This window comes from Thermobia domestica, chromosome 9 (assembly GCF_964235325.1).
Source record: "Thermobia domestica chromosome 9, izTheDome1.hap1.1, whole genome shotgun sequence".
Lineage (NCBI taxonomy): Eukaryota > Metazoa > Arthropoda > Insecta > Zygentoma > Lepismatidae > Thermobia > Thermobia domestica.
Genome location: NC_137462.1, coordinates 195,705,781 through 195,728,902, shown reverse-complemented (window position 1 = coordinate 195,728,902; position 23,122 = coordinate 195,705,781). Strand labels below are relative to the sequence as shown.

At 31.9% G+C, this 23,122-nt stretch overlaps 1 protein-coding gene across 2 annotated transcripts in view; it reads right to left on the bottom strand.

Annotated features, from left to right (window-relative positions):
- Window positions 1-23,122, bottom strand: part of LOC145660516 (uncharacterized) — a 302,611-nt gene that overhangs the window by 11,850 nt on the left and 267,639 nt on the right. For both annotated transcript variants that reach the window (XM_081725683.1, XM_081725682.1), the window contains exons 6-9: window positions 8,674-8,719; window positions 7,527-7,752; window positions 5,226-5,472; window positions 762-1,021 (exon numbers count right to left, since the gene is read on the bottom strand). In XM_081725683.1, the coding sequence (XP_081581809.1) occupies window positions 762-1,021; window positions 5,226-5,472; window positions 7,527-7,752; window positions 8,674-8,719 (779 nt within the window). The remainder of the gene's footprint in view (window positions 1-761; window positions 1,022-5,225; window positions 5,473-7,526; window positions 7,753-8,673; window positions 8,720-23,122) is intronic.

Genomic DNA, 23,122 nt, shown 5'->3' with positions numbered 1-23,122 from the left:
AAAAATTATTTTCTTAAATGACTCGCTTCGAATTGCGGGCAGAAAATGTCTAAAATTTGTAGCATTACAAAGCATTATCGCAGAACGTAATCTGTTTAACAGTTCCAATTACAGGTTATATTTTAACAGATTTATGAATCTCTCAAGTGAAAACTAGAAAATTATTTCTGATAATTCGAAGAAATATTTTGCTCTTGTAAATGTAGAATTTTAAAGTTTTTTTTTTTTTCCAAAACTTTCATTATTATGTTCTTGTACATATCATTTTAATTGATGCTCGTTTCTACATTATTTGTACGAAATTATTACATTACAATAAAAGAATGGGAATTGAAAATCCCTACCATCAACTTTGGACCCCTCTGGAGTGGCCCCGGTTAAAAGCACAGAATTCAAATATATCTGAAAATACTATAGGGGTTAGGAAATATGTATGCCAAGTTTTGTATTGATAGACAGAATAGATATGAGGGAAAAGCTTGTATAACAATACACATTTTTCTCTCATGTGTACTTTATGAATGAAATTATTAAATTACTGTATGAATGAAATTAAAAGTGACTTTTAAAAAAATTCTTTTTTTGTCGCACTGACATTTCGGTGGCGTTTATATTAGATAATTTGAACTGCAAAACAGTTATTCATTTAAAAACATTACGAGATGAAAATTTTATCACAGCATCCACATGTAAACATAATTACACAATACATTCTGTCCATACTCCTAAATGTACCATTAACCGAACATAAATCTAAATACCTGTTTTCACGCAATTCTGCTTGTGGAATGATTTGAGCTGTAACAAGCTGGAAAGAATGTTCCATGGAATCATTAAGGCGAGTGAGATAGTCACGAAGTCTCTCAAGGCATGCTGTTATTGGTGCATGATCCAAATGCGCTTTGTTGGTGTACTGTAGCATCTGTTTTAATAGCAGGACGTAGCGTGGCATCCTCTGCACTGGAGTGAGAAGGAAAGCACCAAGGTCTAAACCTCCACACGCAGGTTGATCCAAGCAGTTCTGTTTTTAAAAAAGAAAAAGAAAAAGTAATTATCAGGGAAATTATCAATTAAACTATAATTCATTTATATAGTAACGTCTTTGTAATTTTACATTTGCTATGCAAGTTGAAATACTTTAACAGAATCAAGTAATTAGCGCACAAACAATAACTTGTTGTTTACAAATTTAATTTATAATTTTAATTGATACCTTCGAAATGCAAAGTTACTTATCTACTATGTATACAGCTTAAAGACTTGAAGAACGTTAGAGAAAAAAAAGCCATAATATAACTTAACTGAAATTTCAGTTCCTTGAATACAACATAATATTGTTCGAGCTCAACATTACATTCTCAGTTTCTAATTAATTTAATTTTCCATTCATATTTTAACAGTTATTCAAACCTTCCACTAAATTTATAGTCCTTTATGTTCATCAACTGAAGAATCGTTCATAAAATTCTATTGGTCGTACTGGAGTTTTCAAACCTATTATTCAACGTAAGGGAATGTAAATTTATTCTTAAAAGAAGTCAAGTAAATAGGTATTCTCTTTAACCCTGTAGCCACAGAATTCAAATTTTACTCTTAAAGATACTGCATTCTCTTCCAAGCATTACGAGCGAAACTTCACATTTTAATTTACTTATTCTGCGTTTCATCAATCACAGGATTAGTACATATTGTACACATGATATGTTATACATAATGAAACTATTTACTTTGATAATTAACAATATTATAGATTTACTATTACTCCTGGAAAACTAAATAATAAATATACATACATATTATATATATATACGTTAAAAATGAAGTATACAGTATATTAATAAAGTTATTCAGAGCTTTAGTTTTTACTTACAGCTTCTCTAACAATCACTCACATAGTAAAGCAATTTTGAAATAAGTAGTAGTTTCTTATTCTAATTTGTAATTCTGTTATATTACATTCTATAGTTACTACAAAGGTTTGTCATTGTAAATGTTTATTTTATATATTCGGCTTTCTGTTGATAATAGTGTAATATGTTGTGTTTCAGAATGGTATGTTCACTTTTATCTTGTGTTCTTGTAGTGGATATCACTATTACATTCCAAGCTTGGTTTGGGAGATGGTTTCTAGTGAAGATAGTTACTACAGGAACTGAGAGGAAGAATAGAATATATTAACGATATTCTTGATCTTTCCTTCTCTAGTTACTTTCTCTAGAAATTTCCTTACTTTGCTGTGCATTTGCCCAGTTATATTCTATATTGGTATTGACTGAAACTGATTAGGATAAATTATTTCCAATTTTGACAGGTTTAATATATTTTTCACAGTTTTTAAATGGCAGAGTGCATATTTTGAAATTTCTAAGTAAATTTGTGTGTGTCATATTCGAGTATATACTCTATTCACAATTCTAGGAATCTTGTCTTGTTAATGTTAATAAATTTGAAATGATTCAATTCCAAGTGTGATGGCAAGTTAGCACTGCTCCTTTATTGGCATTTAATTAATTTAAAGTCTTTTGATTAAGCCAAATATTTAATTCTTCCAACGTTTTTTCTAATATTTTCTAGAATGTCCACATCACGGCTATTGCTAGACATAAGTCATCTACACATAGCTCTTCGTCGATTTTATAGTTTGTACGCAATGGCAAGATGATTAATATACATTACGAACAAAATAGGATTTAATACAGATCCCTGCGCTACTCCACATGTCAATGATATAATACCATATGTATGACTAGTATTGCTTGTGCTCTGTTGATTAGTACATTCAGGTACCAGCTTATTTTTCTACTTCTAGATAATTTTGCAATCAAACCTTTTTATGTATTATTTTTATGTATGATGCCGATGTTATTTCATTTTTCGAGCAGCTTCTATCGAATGCTTATCTTCAATCTAGAAAATTATCCGTTCATTTATTTTTCAATATTATCATTGATAATAAACAGTATCTGCTCAGTTTTGCAAGATGATAGCAAGAAGAAGAAGAAGATGATGATGATGATGATGATGATGATGTTGTTGTTGTTGTTGATAATAATAATAATAATAATAATAATAATAATAATAATAATAATAATAATAATAATAATAATAATAATAATGTGTAATTTTAGCTAATATTACTTTCCAGACAAAGGATTTATCAGAAGTGTAACAGTTGCAATGTTTTAAGGGACCTCATATTTAAGCATATTACTTTTTAAATGTAACCTGTCCCTGCTATATTACTTTGCCACAAAAGTAGCACTAGCATTACGTTACCTCACAAAAAACAATTTTTTAAATACAATTATAGTTGCTTCTTGAGATTAAATTAGAAAAAACTTATCTTTCGAGATTTTCTTATATGTTGGATCCATTGGTCTAATGAATTAGGCTGTCAATCGGAATATCTGCCAATCGCGGGTTCTGATCCCGCTCAGGGCACTAAAGAGTTGATTTTGGGTTTAGTGTTCCTTTCAGCAGTGAGGCTATATGAGACGTGGACCTACAACTTAACGTGGAATCTGAATATGACCTCCCGCTGGGAATCGAACTCGGGCCTCTCACGTTAAAGGCACGTATGCTACCGCATAGTCAAGGTGGTTCAGGGCACTAAAGAAACATTAGGTATTGTCGTTTCATCATTTATTTCATGATTTCGCACTCTGCTTTAGCCTGAAGAGAATAACCGTGATATGCACAAGTCATAAATAAATAAATACATTAAATTGAATTTACCAAAGAACTCTTGCGATTGACAAATATTTTGTGCCTAGGTGACATTTCACTTTCAAATTTATTTCATCTTGCCATCTCTATTCTCAGATTAGAAAAGGGTAAAGATTTGACGCTTCTTTCATACATAACCTTATATTTATGTACAGTATTAGGTAGCAGAATCTTTTCTTTAGCGTTTCTTTCAACAGCGTGGCTTATGAGACATATATCTGTAGCTTAACGTGGTATCCGACCCACATGCATTCCCGCCGGAAACAAACTCTGATCTCCCGGATCAAAGGGCGCGTATATGTTAACCATATAACTACAAGAGACCTACCAGATCTTTTCTCACGCAATGTGCGTGTCTCAAGCAAAAAAAAAAAAAAAAAAAAAAAAAAAAAAAAAAAAAAAATCACAGATACACTGACTAGACCTAGCAACTAAAGAACGGTGCACTCACCACAAAAACTACTTGTAGTCATGAACTATGACAAAATCCTTTGAAGGACAGAATCCTAATGACAATAATTATATGGTTCTTTTTTACATTAACATAATCCAGTTTAAAAATTGTAAATTGAATTTAACTCGTAATTACAAAAATACTGGTTCTTGTAAACTAACTAGGAAATACTTTTAAAAAATATTTCATTCGTTCACAGGAAATTTTGTCCCTTTTTTGTTTTTTCAGCTCAGACATGCATCTACATAAGAGTTATGCAAAGCTAACGAAGTTACTTAATAAAATTTAACTAATTGCAATTACTTAAAAAATATGGTAGGACGTTGCTATGTATTGTTACTTACTTGCGTAATGTTATTTCAAAGACTGGGTGAACTTTTATTTATTTTATACATTATTTTCAGTTTCAAAATTGCCATTGGTATGCCATCGAAACTAATCCATATTTCAATCTTTTTCCTTTTAAAATTATTTTAACCCTTTGACTACCAACGGAATACATGTGTCCCATGCAAATAATTCAAACATCGTTAGGAATTTGTTTTAAAAAAAAATTCTAAAAAAAATACGTTCTCCCATCGGGTCAGATGTGACCAGGAGACTCTGATTAGTTTTCAAAACTGTGTACAGATGTCACGAATATCTCACATTACAAGGAGTCGTACATATAAAAATGTTCACATTTAAAAAAATTAATAATCGAAGGGTTAAGCACTTCACTAGGTATTACTAATTTACGACACAGTTTCCTAAATCTTCGTTATTTATGATTGTGGGTGTGAACTGTGTAGATGGACAATGACTGAAGAAGTTGATCAAGATATTAGCTACTGCTCGTAAGTTTTATATTTTTGCAACCATGAAACAATTCAAGACTAGTTTAAAGCTTTGGGGATTTTTTTTTAAATATTAAATTCACATTAGCCACAGGTTTCCGTTTTCGATTTTAGTTTGTACTTGCATCTGAAATATTTCGTACTAAAAGTTTAATGGTTTTTATTTTACCACCGCTACTATCTCTCTCATTCTTCTGTTGGATAATTACCTTTAGAAACTTGGTAAAAGCAGGAGACGAACGACAAAGTTTATGAAATGTTTTCAGTACTTCCGGAAAGTCATTAACATAGCTTGTATACAATCGTAACACATCTGTTCCTCGAGGGTCAGTAAAATTCCCAAGAAGATCTCCAATGGTAGGCTGTGTTCTCCAATTAGCAACTCGTTCTTCCAGTTGTTTCAAAAGATGACAATGTTGTTTATATAGAGCAAGTACTTCTTCCGGAAACAGCGTGCTACAATAGAAAGAAAAGATTCACACAAATTTGGTATATATATTATTTAACGCGACAGTTAAATGATAATACAATAAAAAAAATGTTCTTTTCTCTTTAAACTGTTTTAACATATGTGAAAATCATATATCATAACAACAATCAGTAAATATGGAAAATATTTACTTATAAAGTAATAAGCTCTGATATTACTCATTTCTTTAATGGTTAATTATAATACTCTTGGGAGGTTGAGAAAATAAACTAGAGTTTAAGTAACATACAAGAAAAACATGATATTAACTACAATAAAAAAAATAAGATATTTAGTTATTATTCTTCCTGATAAGAAACATTTTATTATTTATTTCATTTAATTTTTCTATGATTTGCTTCTACATCGTGTTGAAGCACTACAGAAATTTATAAATCATAATATTATATATATATAATGTAAAAATTAAGTATGGAAGTACAAAGTAAATCTACCGAAACAAACAGACAGAATGTTAATTTTTGATAAAAGTAAGGAGAAAACAGAATAAGATAAGTATAAAACAAACAAACATGTCTATATTTTATATATATATATATATATATATATATATATATATATATATATATATATATATATATATATATATATATATCTTGATACCTTAATGCAATATCCTTTTAATGCTACGATTTGCTCTATACTTGGGGTTCTAATCTTTCAAATTTCATGAAAAAACTTTGTATTAGTAGTAATAAAAATTACTTTCAAAAATTGTTCAAAATTTGCAACTATATATTAATATATTACATCTACTATATGTCTTGCAGAGGCACATTTATTCTTCGGTATGTGATTTCTCGGTCTGACTTTAACAGCTTATAATTACATTTTGAAATTAATTTGATTCTTAGCCTAAGTACGAAGAGAAATGCATGAAGTATTTCTTCGTTCTCCTAAGATAGTACAGAAAAAGAAAAAAAAACTATAGCATTATTAGAATTACATTACGATACGAACTCCTATGTTTCTTCTTCTAAAGTCTCAAGTTTCAATTAGTTTGATACAGGTTTCCACTCTTCCCTATTTTGAACCATTTTTTTTCCATGTACTTTTTCTTCCCTACATATTTAAGATACTTGTAGATATTTCTTTCTCGCCTTTTAAAAGTCAGTTTTTGTAAGACATAAGATAAGAATAACATAAGATTTAAAAACTAACAATTATACTGATCACAATAAATAATAAATGCCAGAATAATCTATGTTCTTGTGAATTAGCACGAATCGGATTCTCTTAAAATAAATAAATAAAAAGATCATATTTTAAATTGTATTTATTTACTTATCATTGATTACAGCGCGTCTAAGAACATCTAAAAACAGCATTTGCTGCCGTTATAAATGATTTAAAAGTTGAGTGATGAGTGGCCAATCTCATAAAATTCTACTGCTATTTCTAGTTTTCTAAACAGAAATTCACTACTTCCAATTCAAGGAGCTTCCCAATTGCTTGACCAATATCGAAAATTATGTCTCCTCATGAAAAGATCAAACTTGGCACTACCTATCACAGGCACTCGTACTAATTACTTAGATAAACACTTTCAATATAAAATCAAAATATCAAAGAATAAAATTAGTAAGATTGCCATTCAACATGTTTCACGTTTATCGGAAAATTACCGTAGTTACTTATTTGTCCATCTTGTATCAGTTAATGAAGATAATTTTCATTAATTTTCCCCCCACAGATATACAAACAATTATAAATCCTTTATTTGAACGAAATTAGCTTGGCGAAATTTTCTTATCATCCCCACAGAAACCCAAGATTAATGACTGTGACCTATCTAAACTATTTTTTATTTAATGCTTGTTGATGGGTTGTAATCATTACATTAAAAAAAAACAACATTAAAACGAGCAGTTTTTAGACGAATTTTTTCCAAATTCTATTGTTTAAGAAATTTTTGAATTTTCTTCTGCAATTTCTTTTGTCCTAAAACACAAAAAGTTCGATAAAGAATTATTTCATATAGTTTTTGTGACGACAAAAACAAAAGTAATAGTATACGTACTTGATATCCTTCATGGAAAGAATGCCACTGCTCTGTAATGGTTGGGCAAATATTTCTTGGAGAGTGCATAGCGTTTGGCAATATTTCTTCTCAGTATCTACAAGATCTCGAGCAACTTGCAGGCGTTGATATTCGCTCCATTCCAAGCCACTTTTACTGCTGGAAATCTGGGCACTAGTTTGGTTTCCTGTATTGTGTCCAGATGGTACACAGTTTCCTTGTGAATCTAATTAAGAGAGGGAAAACAATAAACCCATAACATAGGAAAGATTCAGAAATAACTAAAAATCCCTTCACTCATTCATTGTGTTCATTTCTGGTAAAGTCATGAACATTGAAGGCGTCAAAAAATATTAATGTAGAATGATACATATTTAATATATTTGTAGCAGTAGCTCTCAAGAAGAAAAATCTCCGCGCAGGCTCAAGACGGGCCATAAATCACTTCACAAAAATGCATTTGAAATGAAGTATTTATCAACTATGAAATTATTCAGTTATTACAAGTTGTATCATAATATTAAGTAAATTAAATATTCAATGCATCATCCATCATTTTCAATCCACAAACTACGTTTTTTAAGCACAGAACATATGCCACTCATGTTGCTGGATGATAACTCAGTCAGAAATAATACGCTCTTTTAAGTGTTTTAGATCAAGGATCTGAAAGCCACAGTTTATTTTGATTAAATTATACAATCTGCTAAGTAAATCATACAAAATAATAATTAGATATTTTTATACGACCAATTAAGAAACTGACATACACAATGAAATTGAATGTTTTAACTGTAACCTACAATAAAGTGATATACATAGATAACTCACATAAAGAAATTAAACATTGTAATTATGGTTTAAGAGATTTATGTAGCTGTAATTTTTCACTGCTAATTGTTTGAATGTGCATCAAGTTTACTGATGGAAATTATTAGCAACGACTTCAAATGTTATCAGTTAACATGGACCTGTAAATATTTTTTGTACATTTCATTTTGGATATTTTCTTTTTCACACAGATAAGTAGTTCCAGAAGGGGAAAGAATGCCACGAGCAAATTTCTGCAACTGAGTGAATGGAAGACTTATAAAATTCCTTATACACGCTAAAACAAACTTGAAATTAACTAAATTTTTATTTTTACCTTTTTCTGCATTTTTCAAATTTCTTTCAGTTTCTTCAGTCGTAACCTGAAATAAAAGAAATAAAACATATGTAAGATTTTTCTTTTACATTTCACGTAATAAGTCATTTGCTGTATGTTTTCTACAAAATCAAATTCTCTTACTTGTAGTAAGTTACTTGTAGTTTGATTTATTTTGCAGAACATAGTATTAATTACATACCTTAATTTATTATGTTATAATATAAAGGATAATATATTTCACATAAATAAGCATTCGTTGGATATATTTTCAATCATATTTTCATCATAATAACATCAGTACAGACAAAGATTTATGTGTTGCTGTGTAAATACTATGTGAAATCAAAATCATGGTAAAAATTAGATTTTTCTTCATTAGATTATTTAAAATTCAAAATAATAAATCTAATATGTCACTATCCGATGTAAGACTAACGAGATAAAATCAGTTGTTTTTTTTTTTTTTTTTTTTACTTATTAATTAAAAATTCAGAAACTCAAACCTAAAAAGAAAAACATTAAATAACATATTGTATATTTTCTTAATTTTGAGTGTGCATAAAATAATTTTGAAGTACGATATAATATTTCAGTCATTTAGTTATTTTTCCCTTTAACCTTTCAAAACATGAATAATATATAACTTCACCGAAGAGCTTTGTCAGCCAGTTGGCTAATCAAAATTTTGCAATTTATAGTTCAGCTTCGTGTATTTTGCATACAGTTTGAACTATTACTATTTTTAATAATATTTTTGTTATTAATTAATTTAATAGTTACAACAATTAGATTTTGAATTACAACAATTTTAAATAAACACATTCTAAGAAAAAGTAACACAGCGTTCGTTACATAGAGTAAACTGTTTTTAACTTTATGACACGGGATCTAACTAGCAATTCTGATTTTATTATTATTATTATATATCTTAAGTATGTCTTAACCAATCTTTTTATGTTAGAAATATGACAATAAGTTCCATCCGCTTTTGTATGCTGAATGTGTAATTTTAAGCAAGGTTGATTAATTCTTTTAAATAATAGTTAATTGAAACTTTAATTTGCACAGTGCTGAAAATGATAGAAATTGACTGTTTTGATTTTAATCTTGTTTTATAATGCAGCTTGTACCTTGTTATTTGAATATATTAATCTTCTGACAAGAGACTTAACCTGGTGAGTTGACAACTCTTATATGCATTATATACTATAACATTTTCTGGTCTGTTGTAATTGATTGTATAATGGTTTCAACAGAATGCTGTATTTTTTGTCTATGAGCTGTTCGCAGCACTGAAAATAAAGTTATTACTATTATTATTAGTACGCAGGACTATACATCAGAACAAAATGTGCACGTTTCCTCATATAGTTTCTTCCGTTGGTGCTATCGGAAGGATTAATCAAACTAAATTTCGTTTTAATGTAATGGTTTCAGATTTCTTCAGTGATAGAATTGGGCCAACATGGCATACCTGTAGTAAATTAAAACTGCCAGAAATCATAACCAGCTGTAAAAATTTTAATTCAAATTTTAATTGTACAATAGTGTACAATGCAATAAGTTATATGTTGCAATTACTGGAATACATCTATTAAAAAGAAACTTTTCCCTAAGACAATGCCTAATTAAAGCCTTTCGTCATATTTAAATACTAAATGTTTGTTTCCTTTTGTAATAGGCTTCTGAATTTTCCCATTCTTCTTTTATTTTATGCTCTTTTCTTACTATTTTTAACTTCTAATTATAACAATTTTCAAGCTCAAGGACATTATTTCCATCCTCTTTTTTTCCTTGTATGCGCTCTAAGCAGCCTTCGTTTAGCATTTTCATAGCTTTAAAAAAGGTAATCATAACACGATTGCAACATCATTACAGTGACGTTATGTCCACGATATAGGGGCGATTCATTACACGAATGGAGAAGGTTTCAAGTTCAGCACAAAGAGAAACAATAAAGTATCCTTTCAAGAGCTACAAGCAACCAAAAGAGTGAAAAAATCTTACTTAAGTACTAACTAAATCCACGGCCTATGGAACCCAAAGGTCTTCACTGACTTCTGTTCTTAGTCAACTGGGTCCAATTTCTACTTTGTATTCCTATCTGCAAGATCCATCTTATAATTGTTCTCCCATCTGCGACTAGTCTTTCTAATGGTCGTTTTCCGATTGGATTTCCAGCTAAAACTTTGAAAGTGTTTCCACTTTCTTCCATTCTGGCTACATGACCTACCAACCTGAACCTCCTAGACTTGATGACCCTAACAATTTTGATAAACAGTATAAACTATTCAGCTCCTCGTTATGAAGTTTCCGCCATTTCCCATTTCCATACCTCTTGGATCTGAATATTCGTTCTCAAGATTGTGTTCTCAAATACTTTCAGTTTGCATTCTTGCCTTACAGTAAGCGACCATGTTTCGCAACCAGACAGCACAACAGGTATAATTATCGTTTTATGTATTTTAAGCTTCAAATTCATCGATATAATTCGCGACGGCAAAAGATTTTGAACTAAATAACATGCATTTTCTAATTTCAGTCGGTATTTAATTTCTTCGTGGATATGTTTTTGGTCTGTTAATATTAAGAAGTGGGCGACCGGCACCCTTTACGTCGGCAGGAAAGCATACCATTGTATTGAAAGTGAAGAAAAAAAAAATTCAGTCCTCGAAAAATTAGAGATGAAGTGGCAAGGGAAATAGTGAAATATGTAAATCCATAAACAATAAGAAAGGTACTTCCGTGAACTACGCGTAGATGTGAAAATCTCACAACGACAATGGTGTGGGGTGTATGAATGTTAATGCTGTTCAGGGATTTGTGTTTTATTGACTGCACTATGGATCACATGTGTTACATCAACATTTTAAAGTGTTATCTGTCCAATTGTGTTAAAATCATAGATCTTTCCGATGACTGTCTTCACCAGGACAATGACCCAAATCAACACAACACTGAACACTAAACAATGTTCGACAAAACCCGCTTGAGATAACTTTTATTTGAGATATATTGTTAATTGTCTAGACCTCCAATCGTCTGGCATCACTCCCATAGATAATGTGTGGCATATTCTCGAAGAACTAATATCGCGAACACAATATCTCCAATAAAAATTACCTCAAGCGGGTTTTGTTGGATAAATGGGGATGGTTTGCCGATAAACAACAAAAATCTTGGTAAAATCCATCCCACGATGCTTACAAGAAATAATCAAGAGAAAAGGTGACTCAATCAGGTACTCAATATGGCTTCCATCCCTGATATTTTGTGAATAAATATTGCAGTTAAATACTTTTTTGAGCTCAATTTACACGTTTGTACTGTGTTTGTTCCAATATTCAAGAAGTTTCTTTTCTGTTTAGTTTATACCTACGTATCTACCTAGGTAATAAGTAAGTTCGAATACATGTACAATCATTTGTATTTGTTATCCTGTGATCCAGCGTTAGTACTTCACCTAGCTTGAATACTTATTTGAGTCATTGAATATCGATTGTACCGCCATTTATCAGGGATGGAAAGTGGAAATGAAGCTAAATGAATCAAACTAGCACAATGCAACAAATCAAGATAATATGGTCCATCAAAGCTTTTCTTTCAATAGCACGTATTAATTCTAATTTTCTGCTCAGGGTTTTGCATTATTTTCGGATATAAATCACTTTTGCCATTCATTTGTAAGTAAACGACTGCAACCATGGAGTCCATACTTTAACAAAAATTGGTAAGCGCGATGGTAGTGTATTTATCTTTAGTGCGAAAAGTTCTATGTCTGATCCCAAAAATGTAAACTTATAAAGGACAACACTATGTTCATAGTTCTTTCTTTTCTCTGTAATCTCTCGTTTCTTTCTATTGTTGCCATTCTATTTTCATCATCATCATCATCATCATCATCAACCATCATTTACATCTCCGCGTAGGCTCAGATGTCGTCTGTATTACCTTTAGACCAAGGTACTGATCTCCAACCATTTTTGACTGACTAAATACTTAAGTAAACGCCGACAACATCGACACTCACTTATTCGATTTACTATTAATAAATAATAATATAAATTACAAGACTATAAGTTTCTATAAATAATAGAATTGAACATTGTTGCCGTCGTTGCAAGCGTTGGCTCTTACAGACTATCTCAAAATTTATTTTAACTTCATAGTTAAAATAAAATGTTTCGTATAAAATCTAGACTCATGTAGACCTTCTGAATGGATTTTTTTTTTTTTTTTTTTTTTTTTAATTCTTAAACTTCCACAAGAGCTACGTGATACACAGGTTCGGAAAGGCTGGGCTAAGGGCATAATCATGAAGCATCAAATGCTAAAAACTTCAATAACAAAATACTACTGCAGCGTTTTAAAATCTTTTTCAGTTTCTGGCGCACAAACTTTGTAACTCAAAATCCTATAACACACGTATAAAACTTCTTTTTCGTGTAGTCATATTATAGCACATACTTTGCAATACTTTTACATATACTAGCACGCTAACGTTAAGTAACTCCGTGTAAACCCATCCTAAGGTATCTGAAACACTTTAAGAGCCATACATAAACTCTTTCATGATCCGCGTGTTTTTCACATGAAGTTTCGTTCAGTTTTTGAGACAATTTTGCTTGTCTTTTGTTTGTGAACAGAAACAGAGCACATTACTACATTTCCTGCCATGACAAAAATACAACTGAAGAAAGTTACATGACAAACTCAGTAATTCACAGACTATTACATTCTTTTCCTTTTCTTTTCCTTTTTTAACCTACAGATTACGATACCCTCTTGGCATGACTTCCGTTCTAAGCGTGAGAGAAGACAACAACAAATTTTACCAAATGATATTTAGGGAGTTCTTTCTTTGTTATGTGAACGAACCATTCATTAAAAGTTTGTTTAAAAAGAAAATATAATAAATTATTGAACAAAGGTACTCCAACATGGGAACATATAAGCCAATTTTAAAAATTTGGAAACCTCAAGTAATCTCTTTTATATAGGAACTTAACAAAATTACTTCGGAAGTTTGGAAAGAATTTATCTTAATAAATTTACTTAAGGTAATATTTAATTGACACGTTAGTGACAGACGAAATCTTTTGTAGAAAATTATTCTATTGTTACCAATAAAAGAACAGTTTAATAATCATATTAAAAACTAACCAATTTCCGTTCAATTTTCTCCAATTATTATTATTATTATTATTATTATTATTATTATTATTTTACATGTTACTAGAAGAATTGTTCTCTTACATGAAGTAGAGTCAATATTACGATGAAATAAATTGAGCCAAAAACATAATGGAGTGATCGAAATGCTCCCAAGTGATAAAGTATAAATTATGATAACTCGAAATTTTTATTATAAATATAGCTACACAGGCTTGATAAAAGAAAGAAAACAAAAACGTTGCTACCAAACTCTTTAAAGCCAGTTAGTTCCAGTTCAGATCTTTAGTCTAAGCCAGTCCAAAGTATCTATACAATTTGTTACTTATGGTTGAGAGACTACGGCCTTCTAAAGAGGAGACGGTCAGTTTTTTTTTAAGACTGTACTATTTAGAAGTCTGTTTTATTAAATGTTTTAAAACTAATATAAAATTTACACACACACACACACACACACACACACACACACACACACATATAATATTATATACGGTATATATATATATATATATATATATATGTGTGTGTGTGTTTTATATCTGTCACATGAATGACAGATTTCTAATATACATTAAATCATAATTACGTTTAATGTCCTCTCATGTTCCCCTTACATATGTTCAGTTCTAGACAGTATGGATAATGATGTCAAGATTCATGAATAAGGATCTCTCTGCAATGGAAGATGTTTTATGTTCTCCAAATTTAGCAAAACTGTGTCCGTCATTACGGTGCAATGAGATTGATGCACCAGAGGCAAAGAACATTTATCGTTCAACAACTCCAAAAAGGACGGTGTTTAGGTAAGGGTAAGAGTCCAGAGTAACCACACATCTCAAAAAACTGTGTAACGAGTTCAAAAGGTTTCTCAACGAAACCTGCCCATCTGGGCCCCAAGATCTCCAGACATTACACCATGTGACGTTTTCTTGTGGAGATATGTTAAAAGAAACAAAAGTTTTATTGTACTGTTACACACCGAAATGGATAAACTTAGAAAACAAAACTACGACGACAATAAATTCTGTCAAAAGAAGAAATTCTGAGACACGTTTGATGCGAATTCAGATATTGCCTTGGTGTTGTTTATGCAGCGAATGGAGAGAAGCTTTATCATTTATCATTTATAATTATGGAAAGTGGAACTTGAGCACTCACATAATCATCCTTAATTTGTTTTAGAACTACTACTGTCATTATTAACTATAATTCACTGAAATTCAGTCATACTTCTTGGAAACACACTGTATAAACCAATTTGACCTTGCAATGCTAACTACATGTCATATAAACAAACGAAACTATTTTAGATACCTTTCTCCCTGGGAGAAACATACAATTTACACCGCTTAAATAAGACACTTGTACCTGTATTAACTGGCACCTACTTCGGTTGCTTGTGCTACAAGGTAGAAGGAAAAAAAAATATCTATCTTTTCTCATCTTTCTTTTATTTTTTAAAATCTTTATCTTGAGGGCCCGCATAAATCGTCAAGCTAGAACTGTTGCTCTAATACTTTAAGGTCATTGCCACAAACACTATTCTTATTTACATACAGAGAAAGTTCCTTCGTCAAGGTAACGGTATGTGTAATTTTCTACACGTTTGTCAACTCGATAATAACTATGCAAATTATTTTACAAATGATCAATTATTACAAGCTGTTATGTTTACTCTAGACAGCAGTGAAAACATGTAACTAACCAGATTTATGTCAGTGTTTCGTATATACAATAATACAATCGTATTATCTTAGCGACAAAGAAAATTAGCAATTGTCTTCTGTACGTCTTGTTTGTGAAAAAAAAGTGACACACTAATTGAAAATTAATGAGTCCTTGTTTATGTTGTTTGTTCTGTTCTACCTTTACCGATTGAAATTAGGATTTTCCTCTTCTTTTCAGTATTGACTACGCTGGATATTATAGCCCGAACTTTACCTGGCAACAGCAGTTTTCTTGTTTGTGGTCTGTATCAGTTTCTTCATTTTAAAAAGACAAAACTTGACATCCCAAAACATGAGCATAAACTGCTAAATATTTCAAAGTATTGCATATTCAGTGTGCTAATGATTCGCAACCTAGTTAAATTTGTATCACAAAAATAAGTTTTTTAAAAAATATAGGTATAATGGTGAAAAACAACCTTTATATTCTGCGTGGAGCAAATCCGCAAAAACAAAACACGAGCAAACAATTTACTAGATTATTATTATGAACACGAATTCTTAGACCATGGTGTTCTGGAAACAATTTTATTTGACATTAAAAGAAATAACTGTGAAGATGAAATGGTCAAAATAGTTACCTTCTCAACAAAAGTAGGCCAATAAATTAAATTTTATCGTGATATCTACGTTCGTACAGCGCACATATATATGTCAGTATGCATATCAAAACACTATATACCGTTGTTCTATGTACTCTAGTTAAAGAGCACACGAAATCATTATCTTCTTAATTAATGGCCAGAGCTTCTGCCGCAGCGTTGTAAGGTTAAAATTTTCTCATCAAAATTCATTGCACGACTACGCCATCACGCAAACGTGAAAAAAAGAAAAAAAAAATACAAATCACAATCCGTTCTTTCACAAAATTTTGAATCGAAGTTCAAATAACTTTGAACGACAAACTGACTGTCGGCTCCGTCCTTGCGCTATTTTCAGTTTTAAAATTTTAGACAGCGTCATTTGTTTTGCAAGAAAAGTTGTAAATTTAATGAAGCTAACAAGAGTATCAGTGTAATTTTTTTTTTATTTTTTGACCATGTGACAATTATATTCTTACCTTTACTGAACCCTAATTCCAACTTCAAGGACGAAAACAAGAGGAACGCGTTTCATTGAAAGTTTAAGGAAGACGTCATTATCCATCACGCAAGTGCTTTACAACATGAAACAACGAATTTATTACTTTTCTTTTCGATTTAATTACATTCACATTGCTTTTCAATATATTACAATGAAGTTTTGCAATTTTGTTGTAAACTAGTCTTTGTCAGTTGGTGGTCCGCAGACTCCTAGGAGTCCGTGAAACAAATCTGGGGGGTTGTAGAGTTATTTACAGCTCATAATTTATACAAAGATGTGAACAATGACATGGAGCCTTGTACGTATGTACAGTATGTTGTAAGTTTGATTGTTTGCATTTCCCTCTCACCCTACCCAAAAACTTTAGTAACATGAATAAATATTTGAAAATAGAAAATATTTAAGTCTTTAAATTTGTCAAATAGAAAGTCATTTAATTTCATTTTAGCGTTTCATTCCATGGACAGCTTAGTATTTTACATCCTGAACATTATACAAACCAGCTAGTCAATAGTACTGCGAATAGACTATCAAGCAAGGATACTATCCATAATTACTTCCATAGGAATATAAAGGGAACAGATTTTTGATCATTCATATCTTGGGATTAATTAGGTGGGATTAATCAAAGAACTCGATCCTAACTTCTGACCCCTCTACATCCTGGAGACAGACACCTTAAATATATAAAGTTTTTGGAAAAACTCTAAAAATTGAGCACCAAAACCCTCATCCCTGGCATAAGCATATCCATATGTTCTTAGCCTTTAACGCCTTTGTATTGTATGCAAATATGGACATTTTGCAAACTGGCCTCACTCGGGCTTATGCACGCTATCTTCAAATGAAGCCCGTGCTCAAACTCATGAATTTTAATCACGCTCGAGCGAGCTTCATCTTATGCTCATTAATCTTACCGAGCTAGAGTTCACTAAGGGCTCTGGTTCGCTATCAGCTTAGAGCTTACTGAGCTTGAGATCAAGAGTTGGACTTCCGGGATTGGACATCTCTGGTTGTATGAGTAATTAGAAACATGGACGTTACGAAAATGCAAAAATTACTAGAAACATCGGTATAGGCAAGAATGAAGAAAATCAGCTGGATAAAACTGAAAGCTGCAGACATTTTTCTTTATTGAAACCTGTTAGGACATGGTTTGAGAAGAAGCTGTAATTACAAGGATATGATAGAAGGTATAGTACGAAGAAAAAAAGCAAAAGTAATACATAATAATAATAATAATAATAATAATAATAATAATAATAATAATAATAATAATAATAATAATAATAAAACTGAAGTTGATGGACTGTATTCGTAGTGGCGTAAGCAAGGGTTTAAATCCCTTTCTGAGCAAGATATTATGGAAAAATAAACGTTTACTATATTAAGATATACATACAAACATCACGTTTGTTCTGAAAGAATGAGATAAAGTACTTGAACTCTCCCTTAATTGCTAACGGATTCAGAAGAATCAGTTGGAGATATGGATCGACTCCTAGATTGTTTGAAATACGCAGGTTCCACATTTCGGCCACTTAGCATCCTATGTCATCTACTAGTCCTATGTATAATGTATACCTACTTGAATGATAGAATATACAGCAGTTACAACGACGTCAAGGTCAATTTATATGGAAATTTGATAAACTATTGTTAGTTGGGAGCTGACAATGGCTCCATGTATTGCCGAAACAACTGGGCTTAGAAGAAAAAAAAATATTTTTGGGAGGTGTGATCGTCCCCACCGCCATCATCACGGATCCGCCAGTGCCCTTGAAAATCTGTCTACGCCACTGGCTATTCACAAATGACTAATTCCTACGTCAAAAGGGAGGAAGAGGTTAGCGAGGAACCATGGGGTATGTAAACTTTCCTCTTTACGCCAAATGACCTGCTTATGTGTCAAAACAGCGATTGAACGACGGCCAACTTCGAGAACCGATCGTCAATCAGGACCGTTTCGAGCATAAAGTAATGTGTGTGTGTGGTGGAACTACGAGGGGGGTAATTCACTTCAAGTTTATTCCTAACGGTCATACCATCAATGCCGACATTTACTCCGAACAGTTGGAGTGTATATGCTGCACTAAACCAAATATATATCTTCCATTGGTGAACCAAACTCGAGCCCTGAAGAAACAGGAAGACGCACGACCATACTCGGCTAGAAAAATGCAACAAAAAAAATGCAGGAACTTGATAGCATCGAACTGATAATACACCCAACACACAGTCCTGACCTTTCCCCTTCATCATCCTGCTATCTGTTTCGCTCTATGGCACACTTCCTGAAATCACGATGGAAACAACACGTGCTATCAACATGGAATCGAGAAACTTGCAGGAAGGTAGCTGCAGACAATTCAACACGACAGACTATACTTTGAATGTTAACATAGATTCATTTTTCTCTAATAAATACAGGTATGTTGTGTATCAGAATAATGTAGGACTTAAGACTGACCCTTGTAGAAGGTATATTATATGCGCGGATCCAAGGGGGACTATAGGGGCTATATAGTACCCTCCCCTTAACGCTCAGATATACACTGGATAAAGCTGCAAACTATGGTTTAGGCCCTACCTTCATTATATCCTGGTTCCGCCACTGTATAGCTATATCTATATCTATCTATTTATCTATAGATAGATAGATATAGATAGATAGATAAGATATATATATATATATATATATATATATATATATATATATATATATATATATATATATAGATATAGATATAGATATAGATAGATAGATAAGAGAGAGAGAGAGAGAATCAAAAAGTGTTTTAAAAATTTCCCCCAAAATACGCCATTTTAAGCAATACATATAAAATTTTACCTTTTCTAAATCTTTCTGGAACGGTTTGATATATCAAATTGCTATAAATGGCACTATCACTTAGGTAATATGATGTGGTATTTATTTAAACTGTTTTTTTGAAATAAAGTCCTTTGAAAAAAAAAGTCAATTTCAGTTTCTTGTAACTTTGTTTCTATTTGTTCGAAATATATCATACGATAACCGCAGTATTCGACACTAAGGTACTTTACATGTGCATTACCCAGTTCGTGTCATTTGCGCAATTACTGTTGGAGAACCGTCCAATTTATTTTTTCAAAGTTTGTGATACTGAGCGTTCTTAGTTTGCAGCACGGTATAAGTGTAGAATTGTAAGTTTTCGTTTTACACGTAGATTTGAAATATGCAATAATAATCCGTTTCAAAAAATAAAACATATGTTGATTTGGTAATACTGTTAAGCTAGTGGCATTAAAGAGTATTTTAAACAATCTCCTCCTGTAGATATTTGAACGACGCTTTTATCCATTAGTTTAAAAGTTATGGGGCATATCAAATGGTCCATCCTGTATATTTTATATGTAACTTTCTATTTTACAACTACTTATTGATCACGTTATTTATCAGCTACGCAGAACTTACGAGTATCTGAATTCATCACTAAAATCAAATAAATATGAAATCTTAAGATTAAAAATAATAATAATAATAATAATAATAATAATAATAATCAGGAACGTTTATACACTGGCGAATACAAGCTTACACATAGCTCAGGAAATATGGGTTTAATAAACTCTTGATATAGTCAAAAGATTTGTACTCGTTTGCGCAGTTTTAAGTAATAAAATTTATGATTTTTATCAACTATAAAACGAGCTAAAATATAGGTGGGTTTTACATTGCTTTTGGATGGTAGGTGAAAGTGTTCTTCACCATTAGCACTGGTGCTAGTTCGTATCATGTGAAAACTACCTTTTTAGTGTATGTTGTTCCTGAATGTATTACGCGCAATAAGGAAAAGAATACAGAATTCTGAAATAATGAAGACGAGAGAAAAAGAGATGTAAAAGTATCATTCATTACAAAAGCATGTATAAAAAAAAACATTTCAATCTGCGGAACTGATTTATTCGCCAAGGAATAAACGACAGATGTATGATAAGAAGAACCAAGCATGCAAGATCTATTCACTGATACTACATAGCTGAGAGATCCTTATTATACAGTACTCGAAGGGATATAAGCGATAAGAACGCAATGAAAGACGCGTAAATTTAACATACACACCGTAGTAAAATTATATCGGGATATAGCCTAAGAAATAATGAGAACATCTTTTACATGATGAGAATATTAAGCAATTCTTAAAGAAGATAATGCACAAATGTGATAACTAACATGAGATTAAATTATATCTTCTGAAACACTGAAACAAGCCATTTTATCCTAGCTACAATTATAATTTCTTCAACACACAATGTATCAGGAGGAATGGAACCGAGCGGGCTTCATTGCAATCAGGATAGAACGAGAATCTCGTTCTTAACGCGGGTTGGGGGAACTTAGTGGCTCAATAGTAGAGTGTTCATTTCTTATGCAAAGGATTCCTAGGATAAACGTTTGCGGTAATCATCATCATGGGTTTTCTTGAGTTCCCCCATTTTCTCCCACATTCTCATTCCACCAATATTGTCATATTTTTTCACTTTAATGGTGTTCCCATGAGACTAGGAATAAGGATGTCTCGTAAATTTTGTAGGAGTTTCCTCTCGAATAAATTCTTTCTTGTCTCGTTTTGTAAATTTATTTACACACTTTATGGCCTGACGTTTTCCATAATTCCATCTGGATGTTATCAGAATCTTTCTGCGTCATGAGAGGTCCACGAAGGGTGTGATATAACAACATTTAAACCATATTTATTATTGGGAGTATATTATGTAATATAATAACTTGCCTATCTTTAAACGTCGATACATGCTCTTCATTGTGTTCGTCAATTACTCTATCAATTTATAGTTTTTTATATTATGAATCATATAACACTAAACCAGTGTTTTAGATTCAAGACTTGGGTGTGCTAGTGTTGCCCACAAGAACAATTTTCTAATTTCTCGTCTCGTATCGAATTAGAAACTTGCTTCTCATCTCATTTTCTCAGAGAAGAATCGAGACGAGATGAGAATTAATTTGGTCGTGCACAACACTATTCATTAAACATTTGTCTTCTTTAGCCTACAGGGCAAACTGTAGGATGTTAAAAAGATACGAGGGTCACTACGAAAGTTTTGAGATACGCATTATTGTGGCACAGTATTTGAATTCCAACAATTGCGTTCGGTAGTGGTATCCAGAGCGAAGAAGCGAAGCAAGTTTCAACTCGCCTCGCTTATCGGCGTGGCCGTATTGCCTTCACTTGTTTGTTGATGTGAGCAGTATTCGGCTGTCTACAATGGAGCTCGAAAGGGAACATTTTCGGGCAATGATCCTTTACGATTTCAAAAGTGGTTTGAACGAGACACAAAGCCTTGACCATCGCGTGTGTGGGAAGAGATTTTGCAGCCCTGATGAAGCTGTAGTGGCTTATGAGAATGAACTTTCAACACTTGAAGAAAAAGACTGGCAACACTGCTTCCAAAAGTGGTTTTCGAGGATGCAAAAGTGTGTACAGTGTAATGGTGAATACTTTGAGAAAATGTAAGTGTTAAATTGTTTTTAAGTATGTAAGTTATTTCACATCTCAAAACTTTCGTAGTGACCCTCGTATTTTCTCACCGGGCGGTCTGCTTGGTAGGTAAGAAGACGCCTTTTTGACTACGCAGCGGTGATTATAGTCCTTTACCTCTCAGAATTAAAGTATAATTTGGCAATACACTGTTGCTATGTAGGTCGCTGGGCTAAGTACTGTAAATAATATGCAACTTTGAAGCATGCACACCTGTATAGTACATCTCTTTTGTGATGTAACCGAAAACAATTTAACGTAATTGCCATCAATTTACTAATATCATACAATAAACCACCATCTGCTCATATCATACTGGAACGTAAAATATGTGTAAACAGTGGTTTCAACAATTTTGGTTTAGGCTTTATTTGTAATTTCGTACCACGATAATCAGAGGTTCATAACGGCTTGTGGAATAATCAAAAAACCGTAACCCACAAAACATTTGCCTCTTATTATATCCTGCGCATATTCTTGATGCAGAATGCGTGAAGCTCACACGTTTGACATACTTATGTTACTCATTTGTTTTTCTTACAAAAAAAATGTTACGGACACAGAATTGTGCACAGAAGAAATAAGAACATATGTTTTTATAAAGTATTTAAGAAGCTGTAGATGTTTTTTTCTTTCTTTGTATATTTAATAAAAGCTTATACAAATAATAATTATCATCATGAATACTGACATCACAAGCAGGTCGTCTGCTGTAAATTGAAAAGTTTCCATACATAACGTTCTTCAACTTATCTCTTCGTCTTCTTAGTTTCTTGCCGTTCTGTACGCACACGATATTCGTGTTAAGAGAGAGCAGAAGTAGATACAGTATATTCATTTCCAACTTACGAGTATATGGTGATCAAAGACAGGAGAAAAAGGATAGGTTGACCGAAAAAAAGGGGGGAAGATAACCAGGTGAAA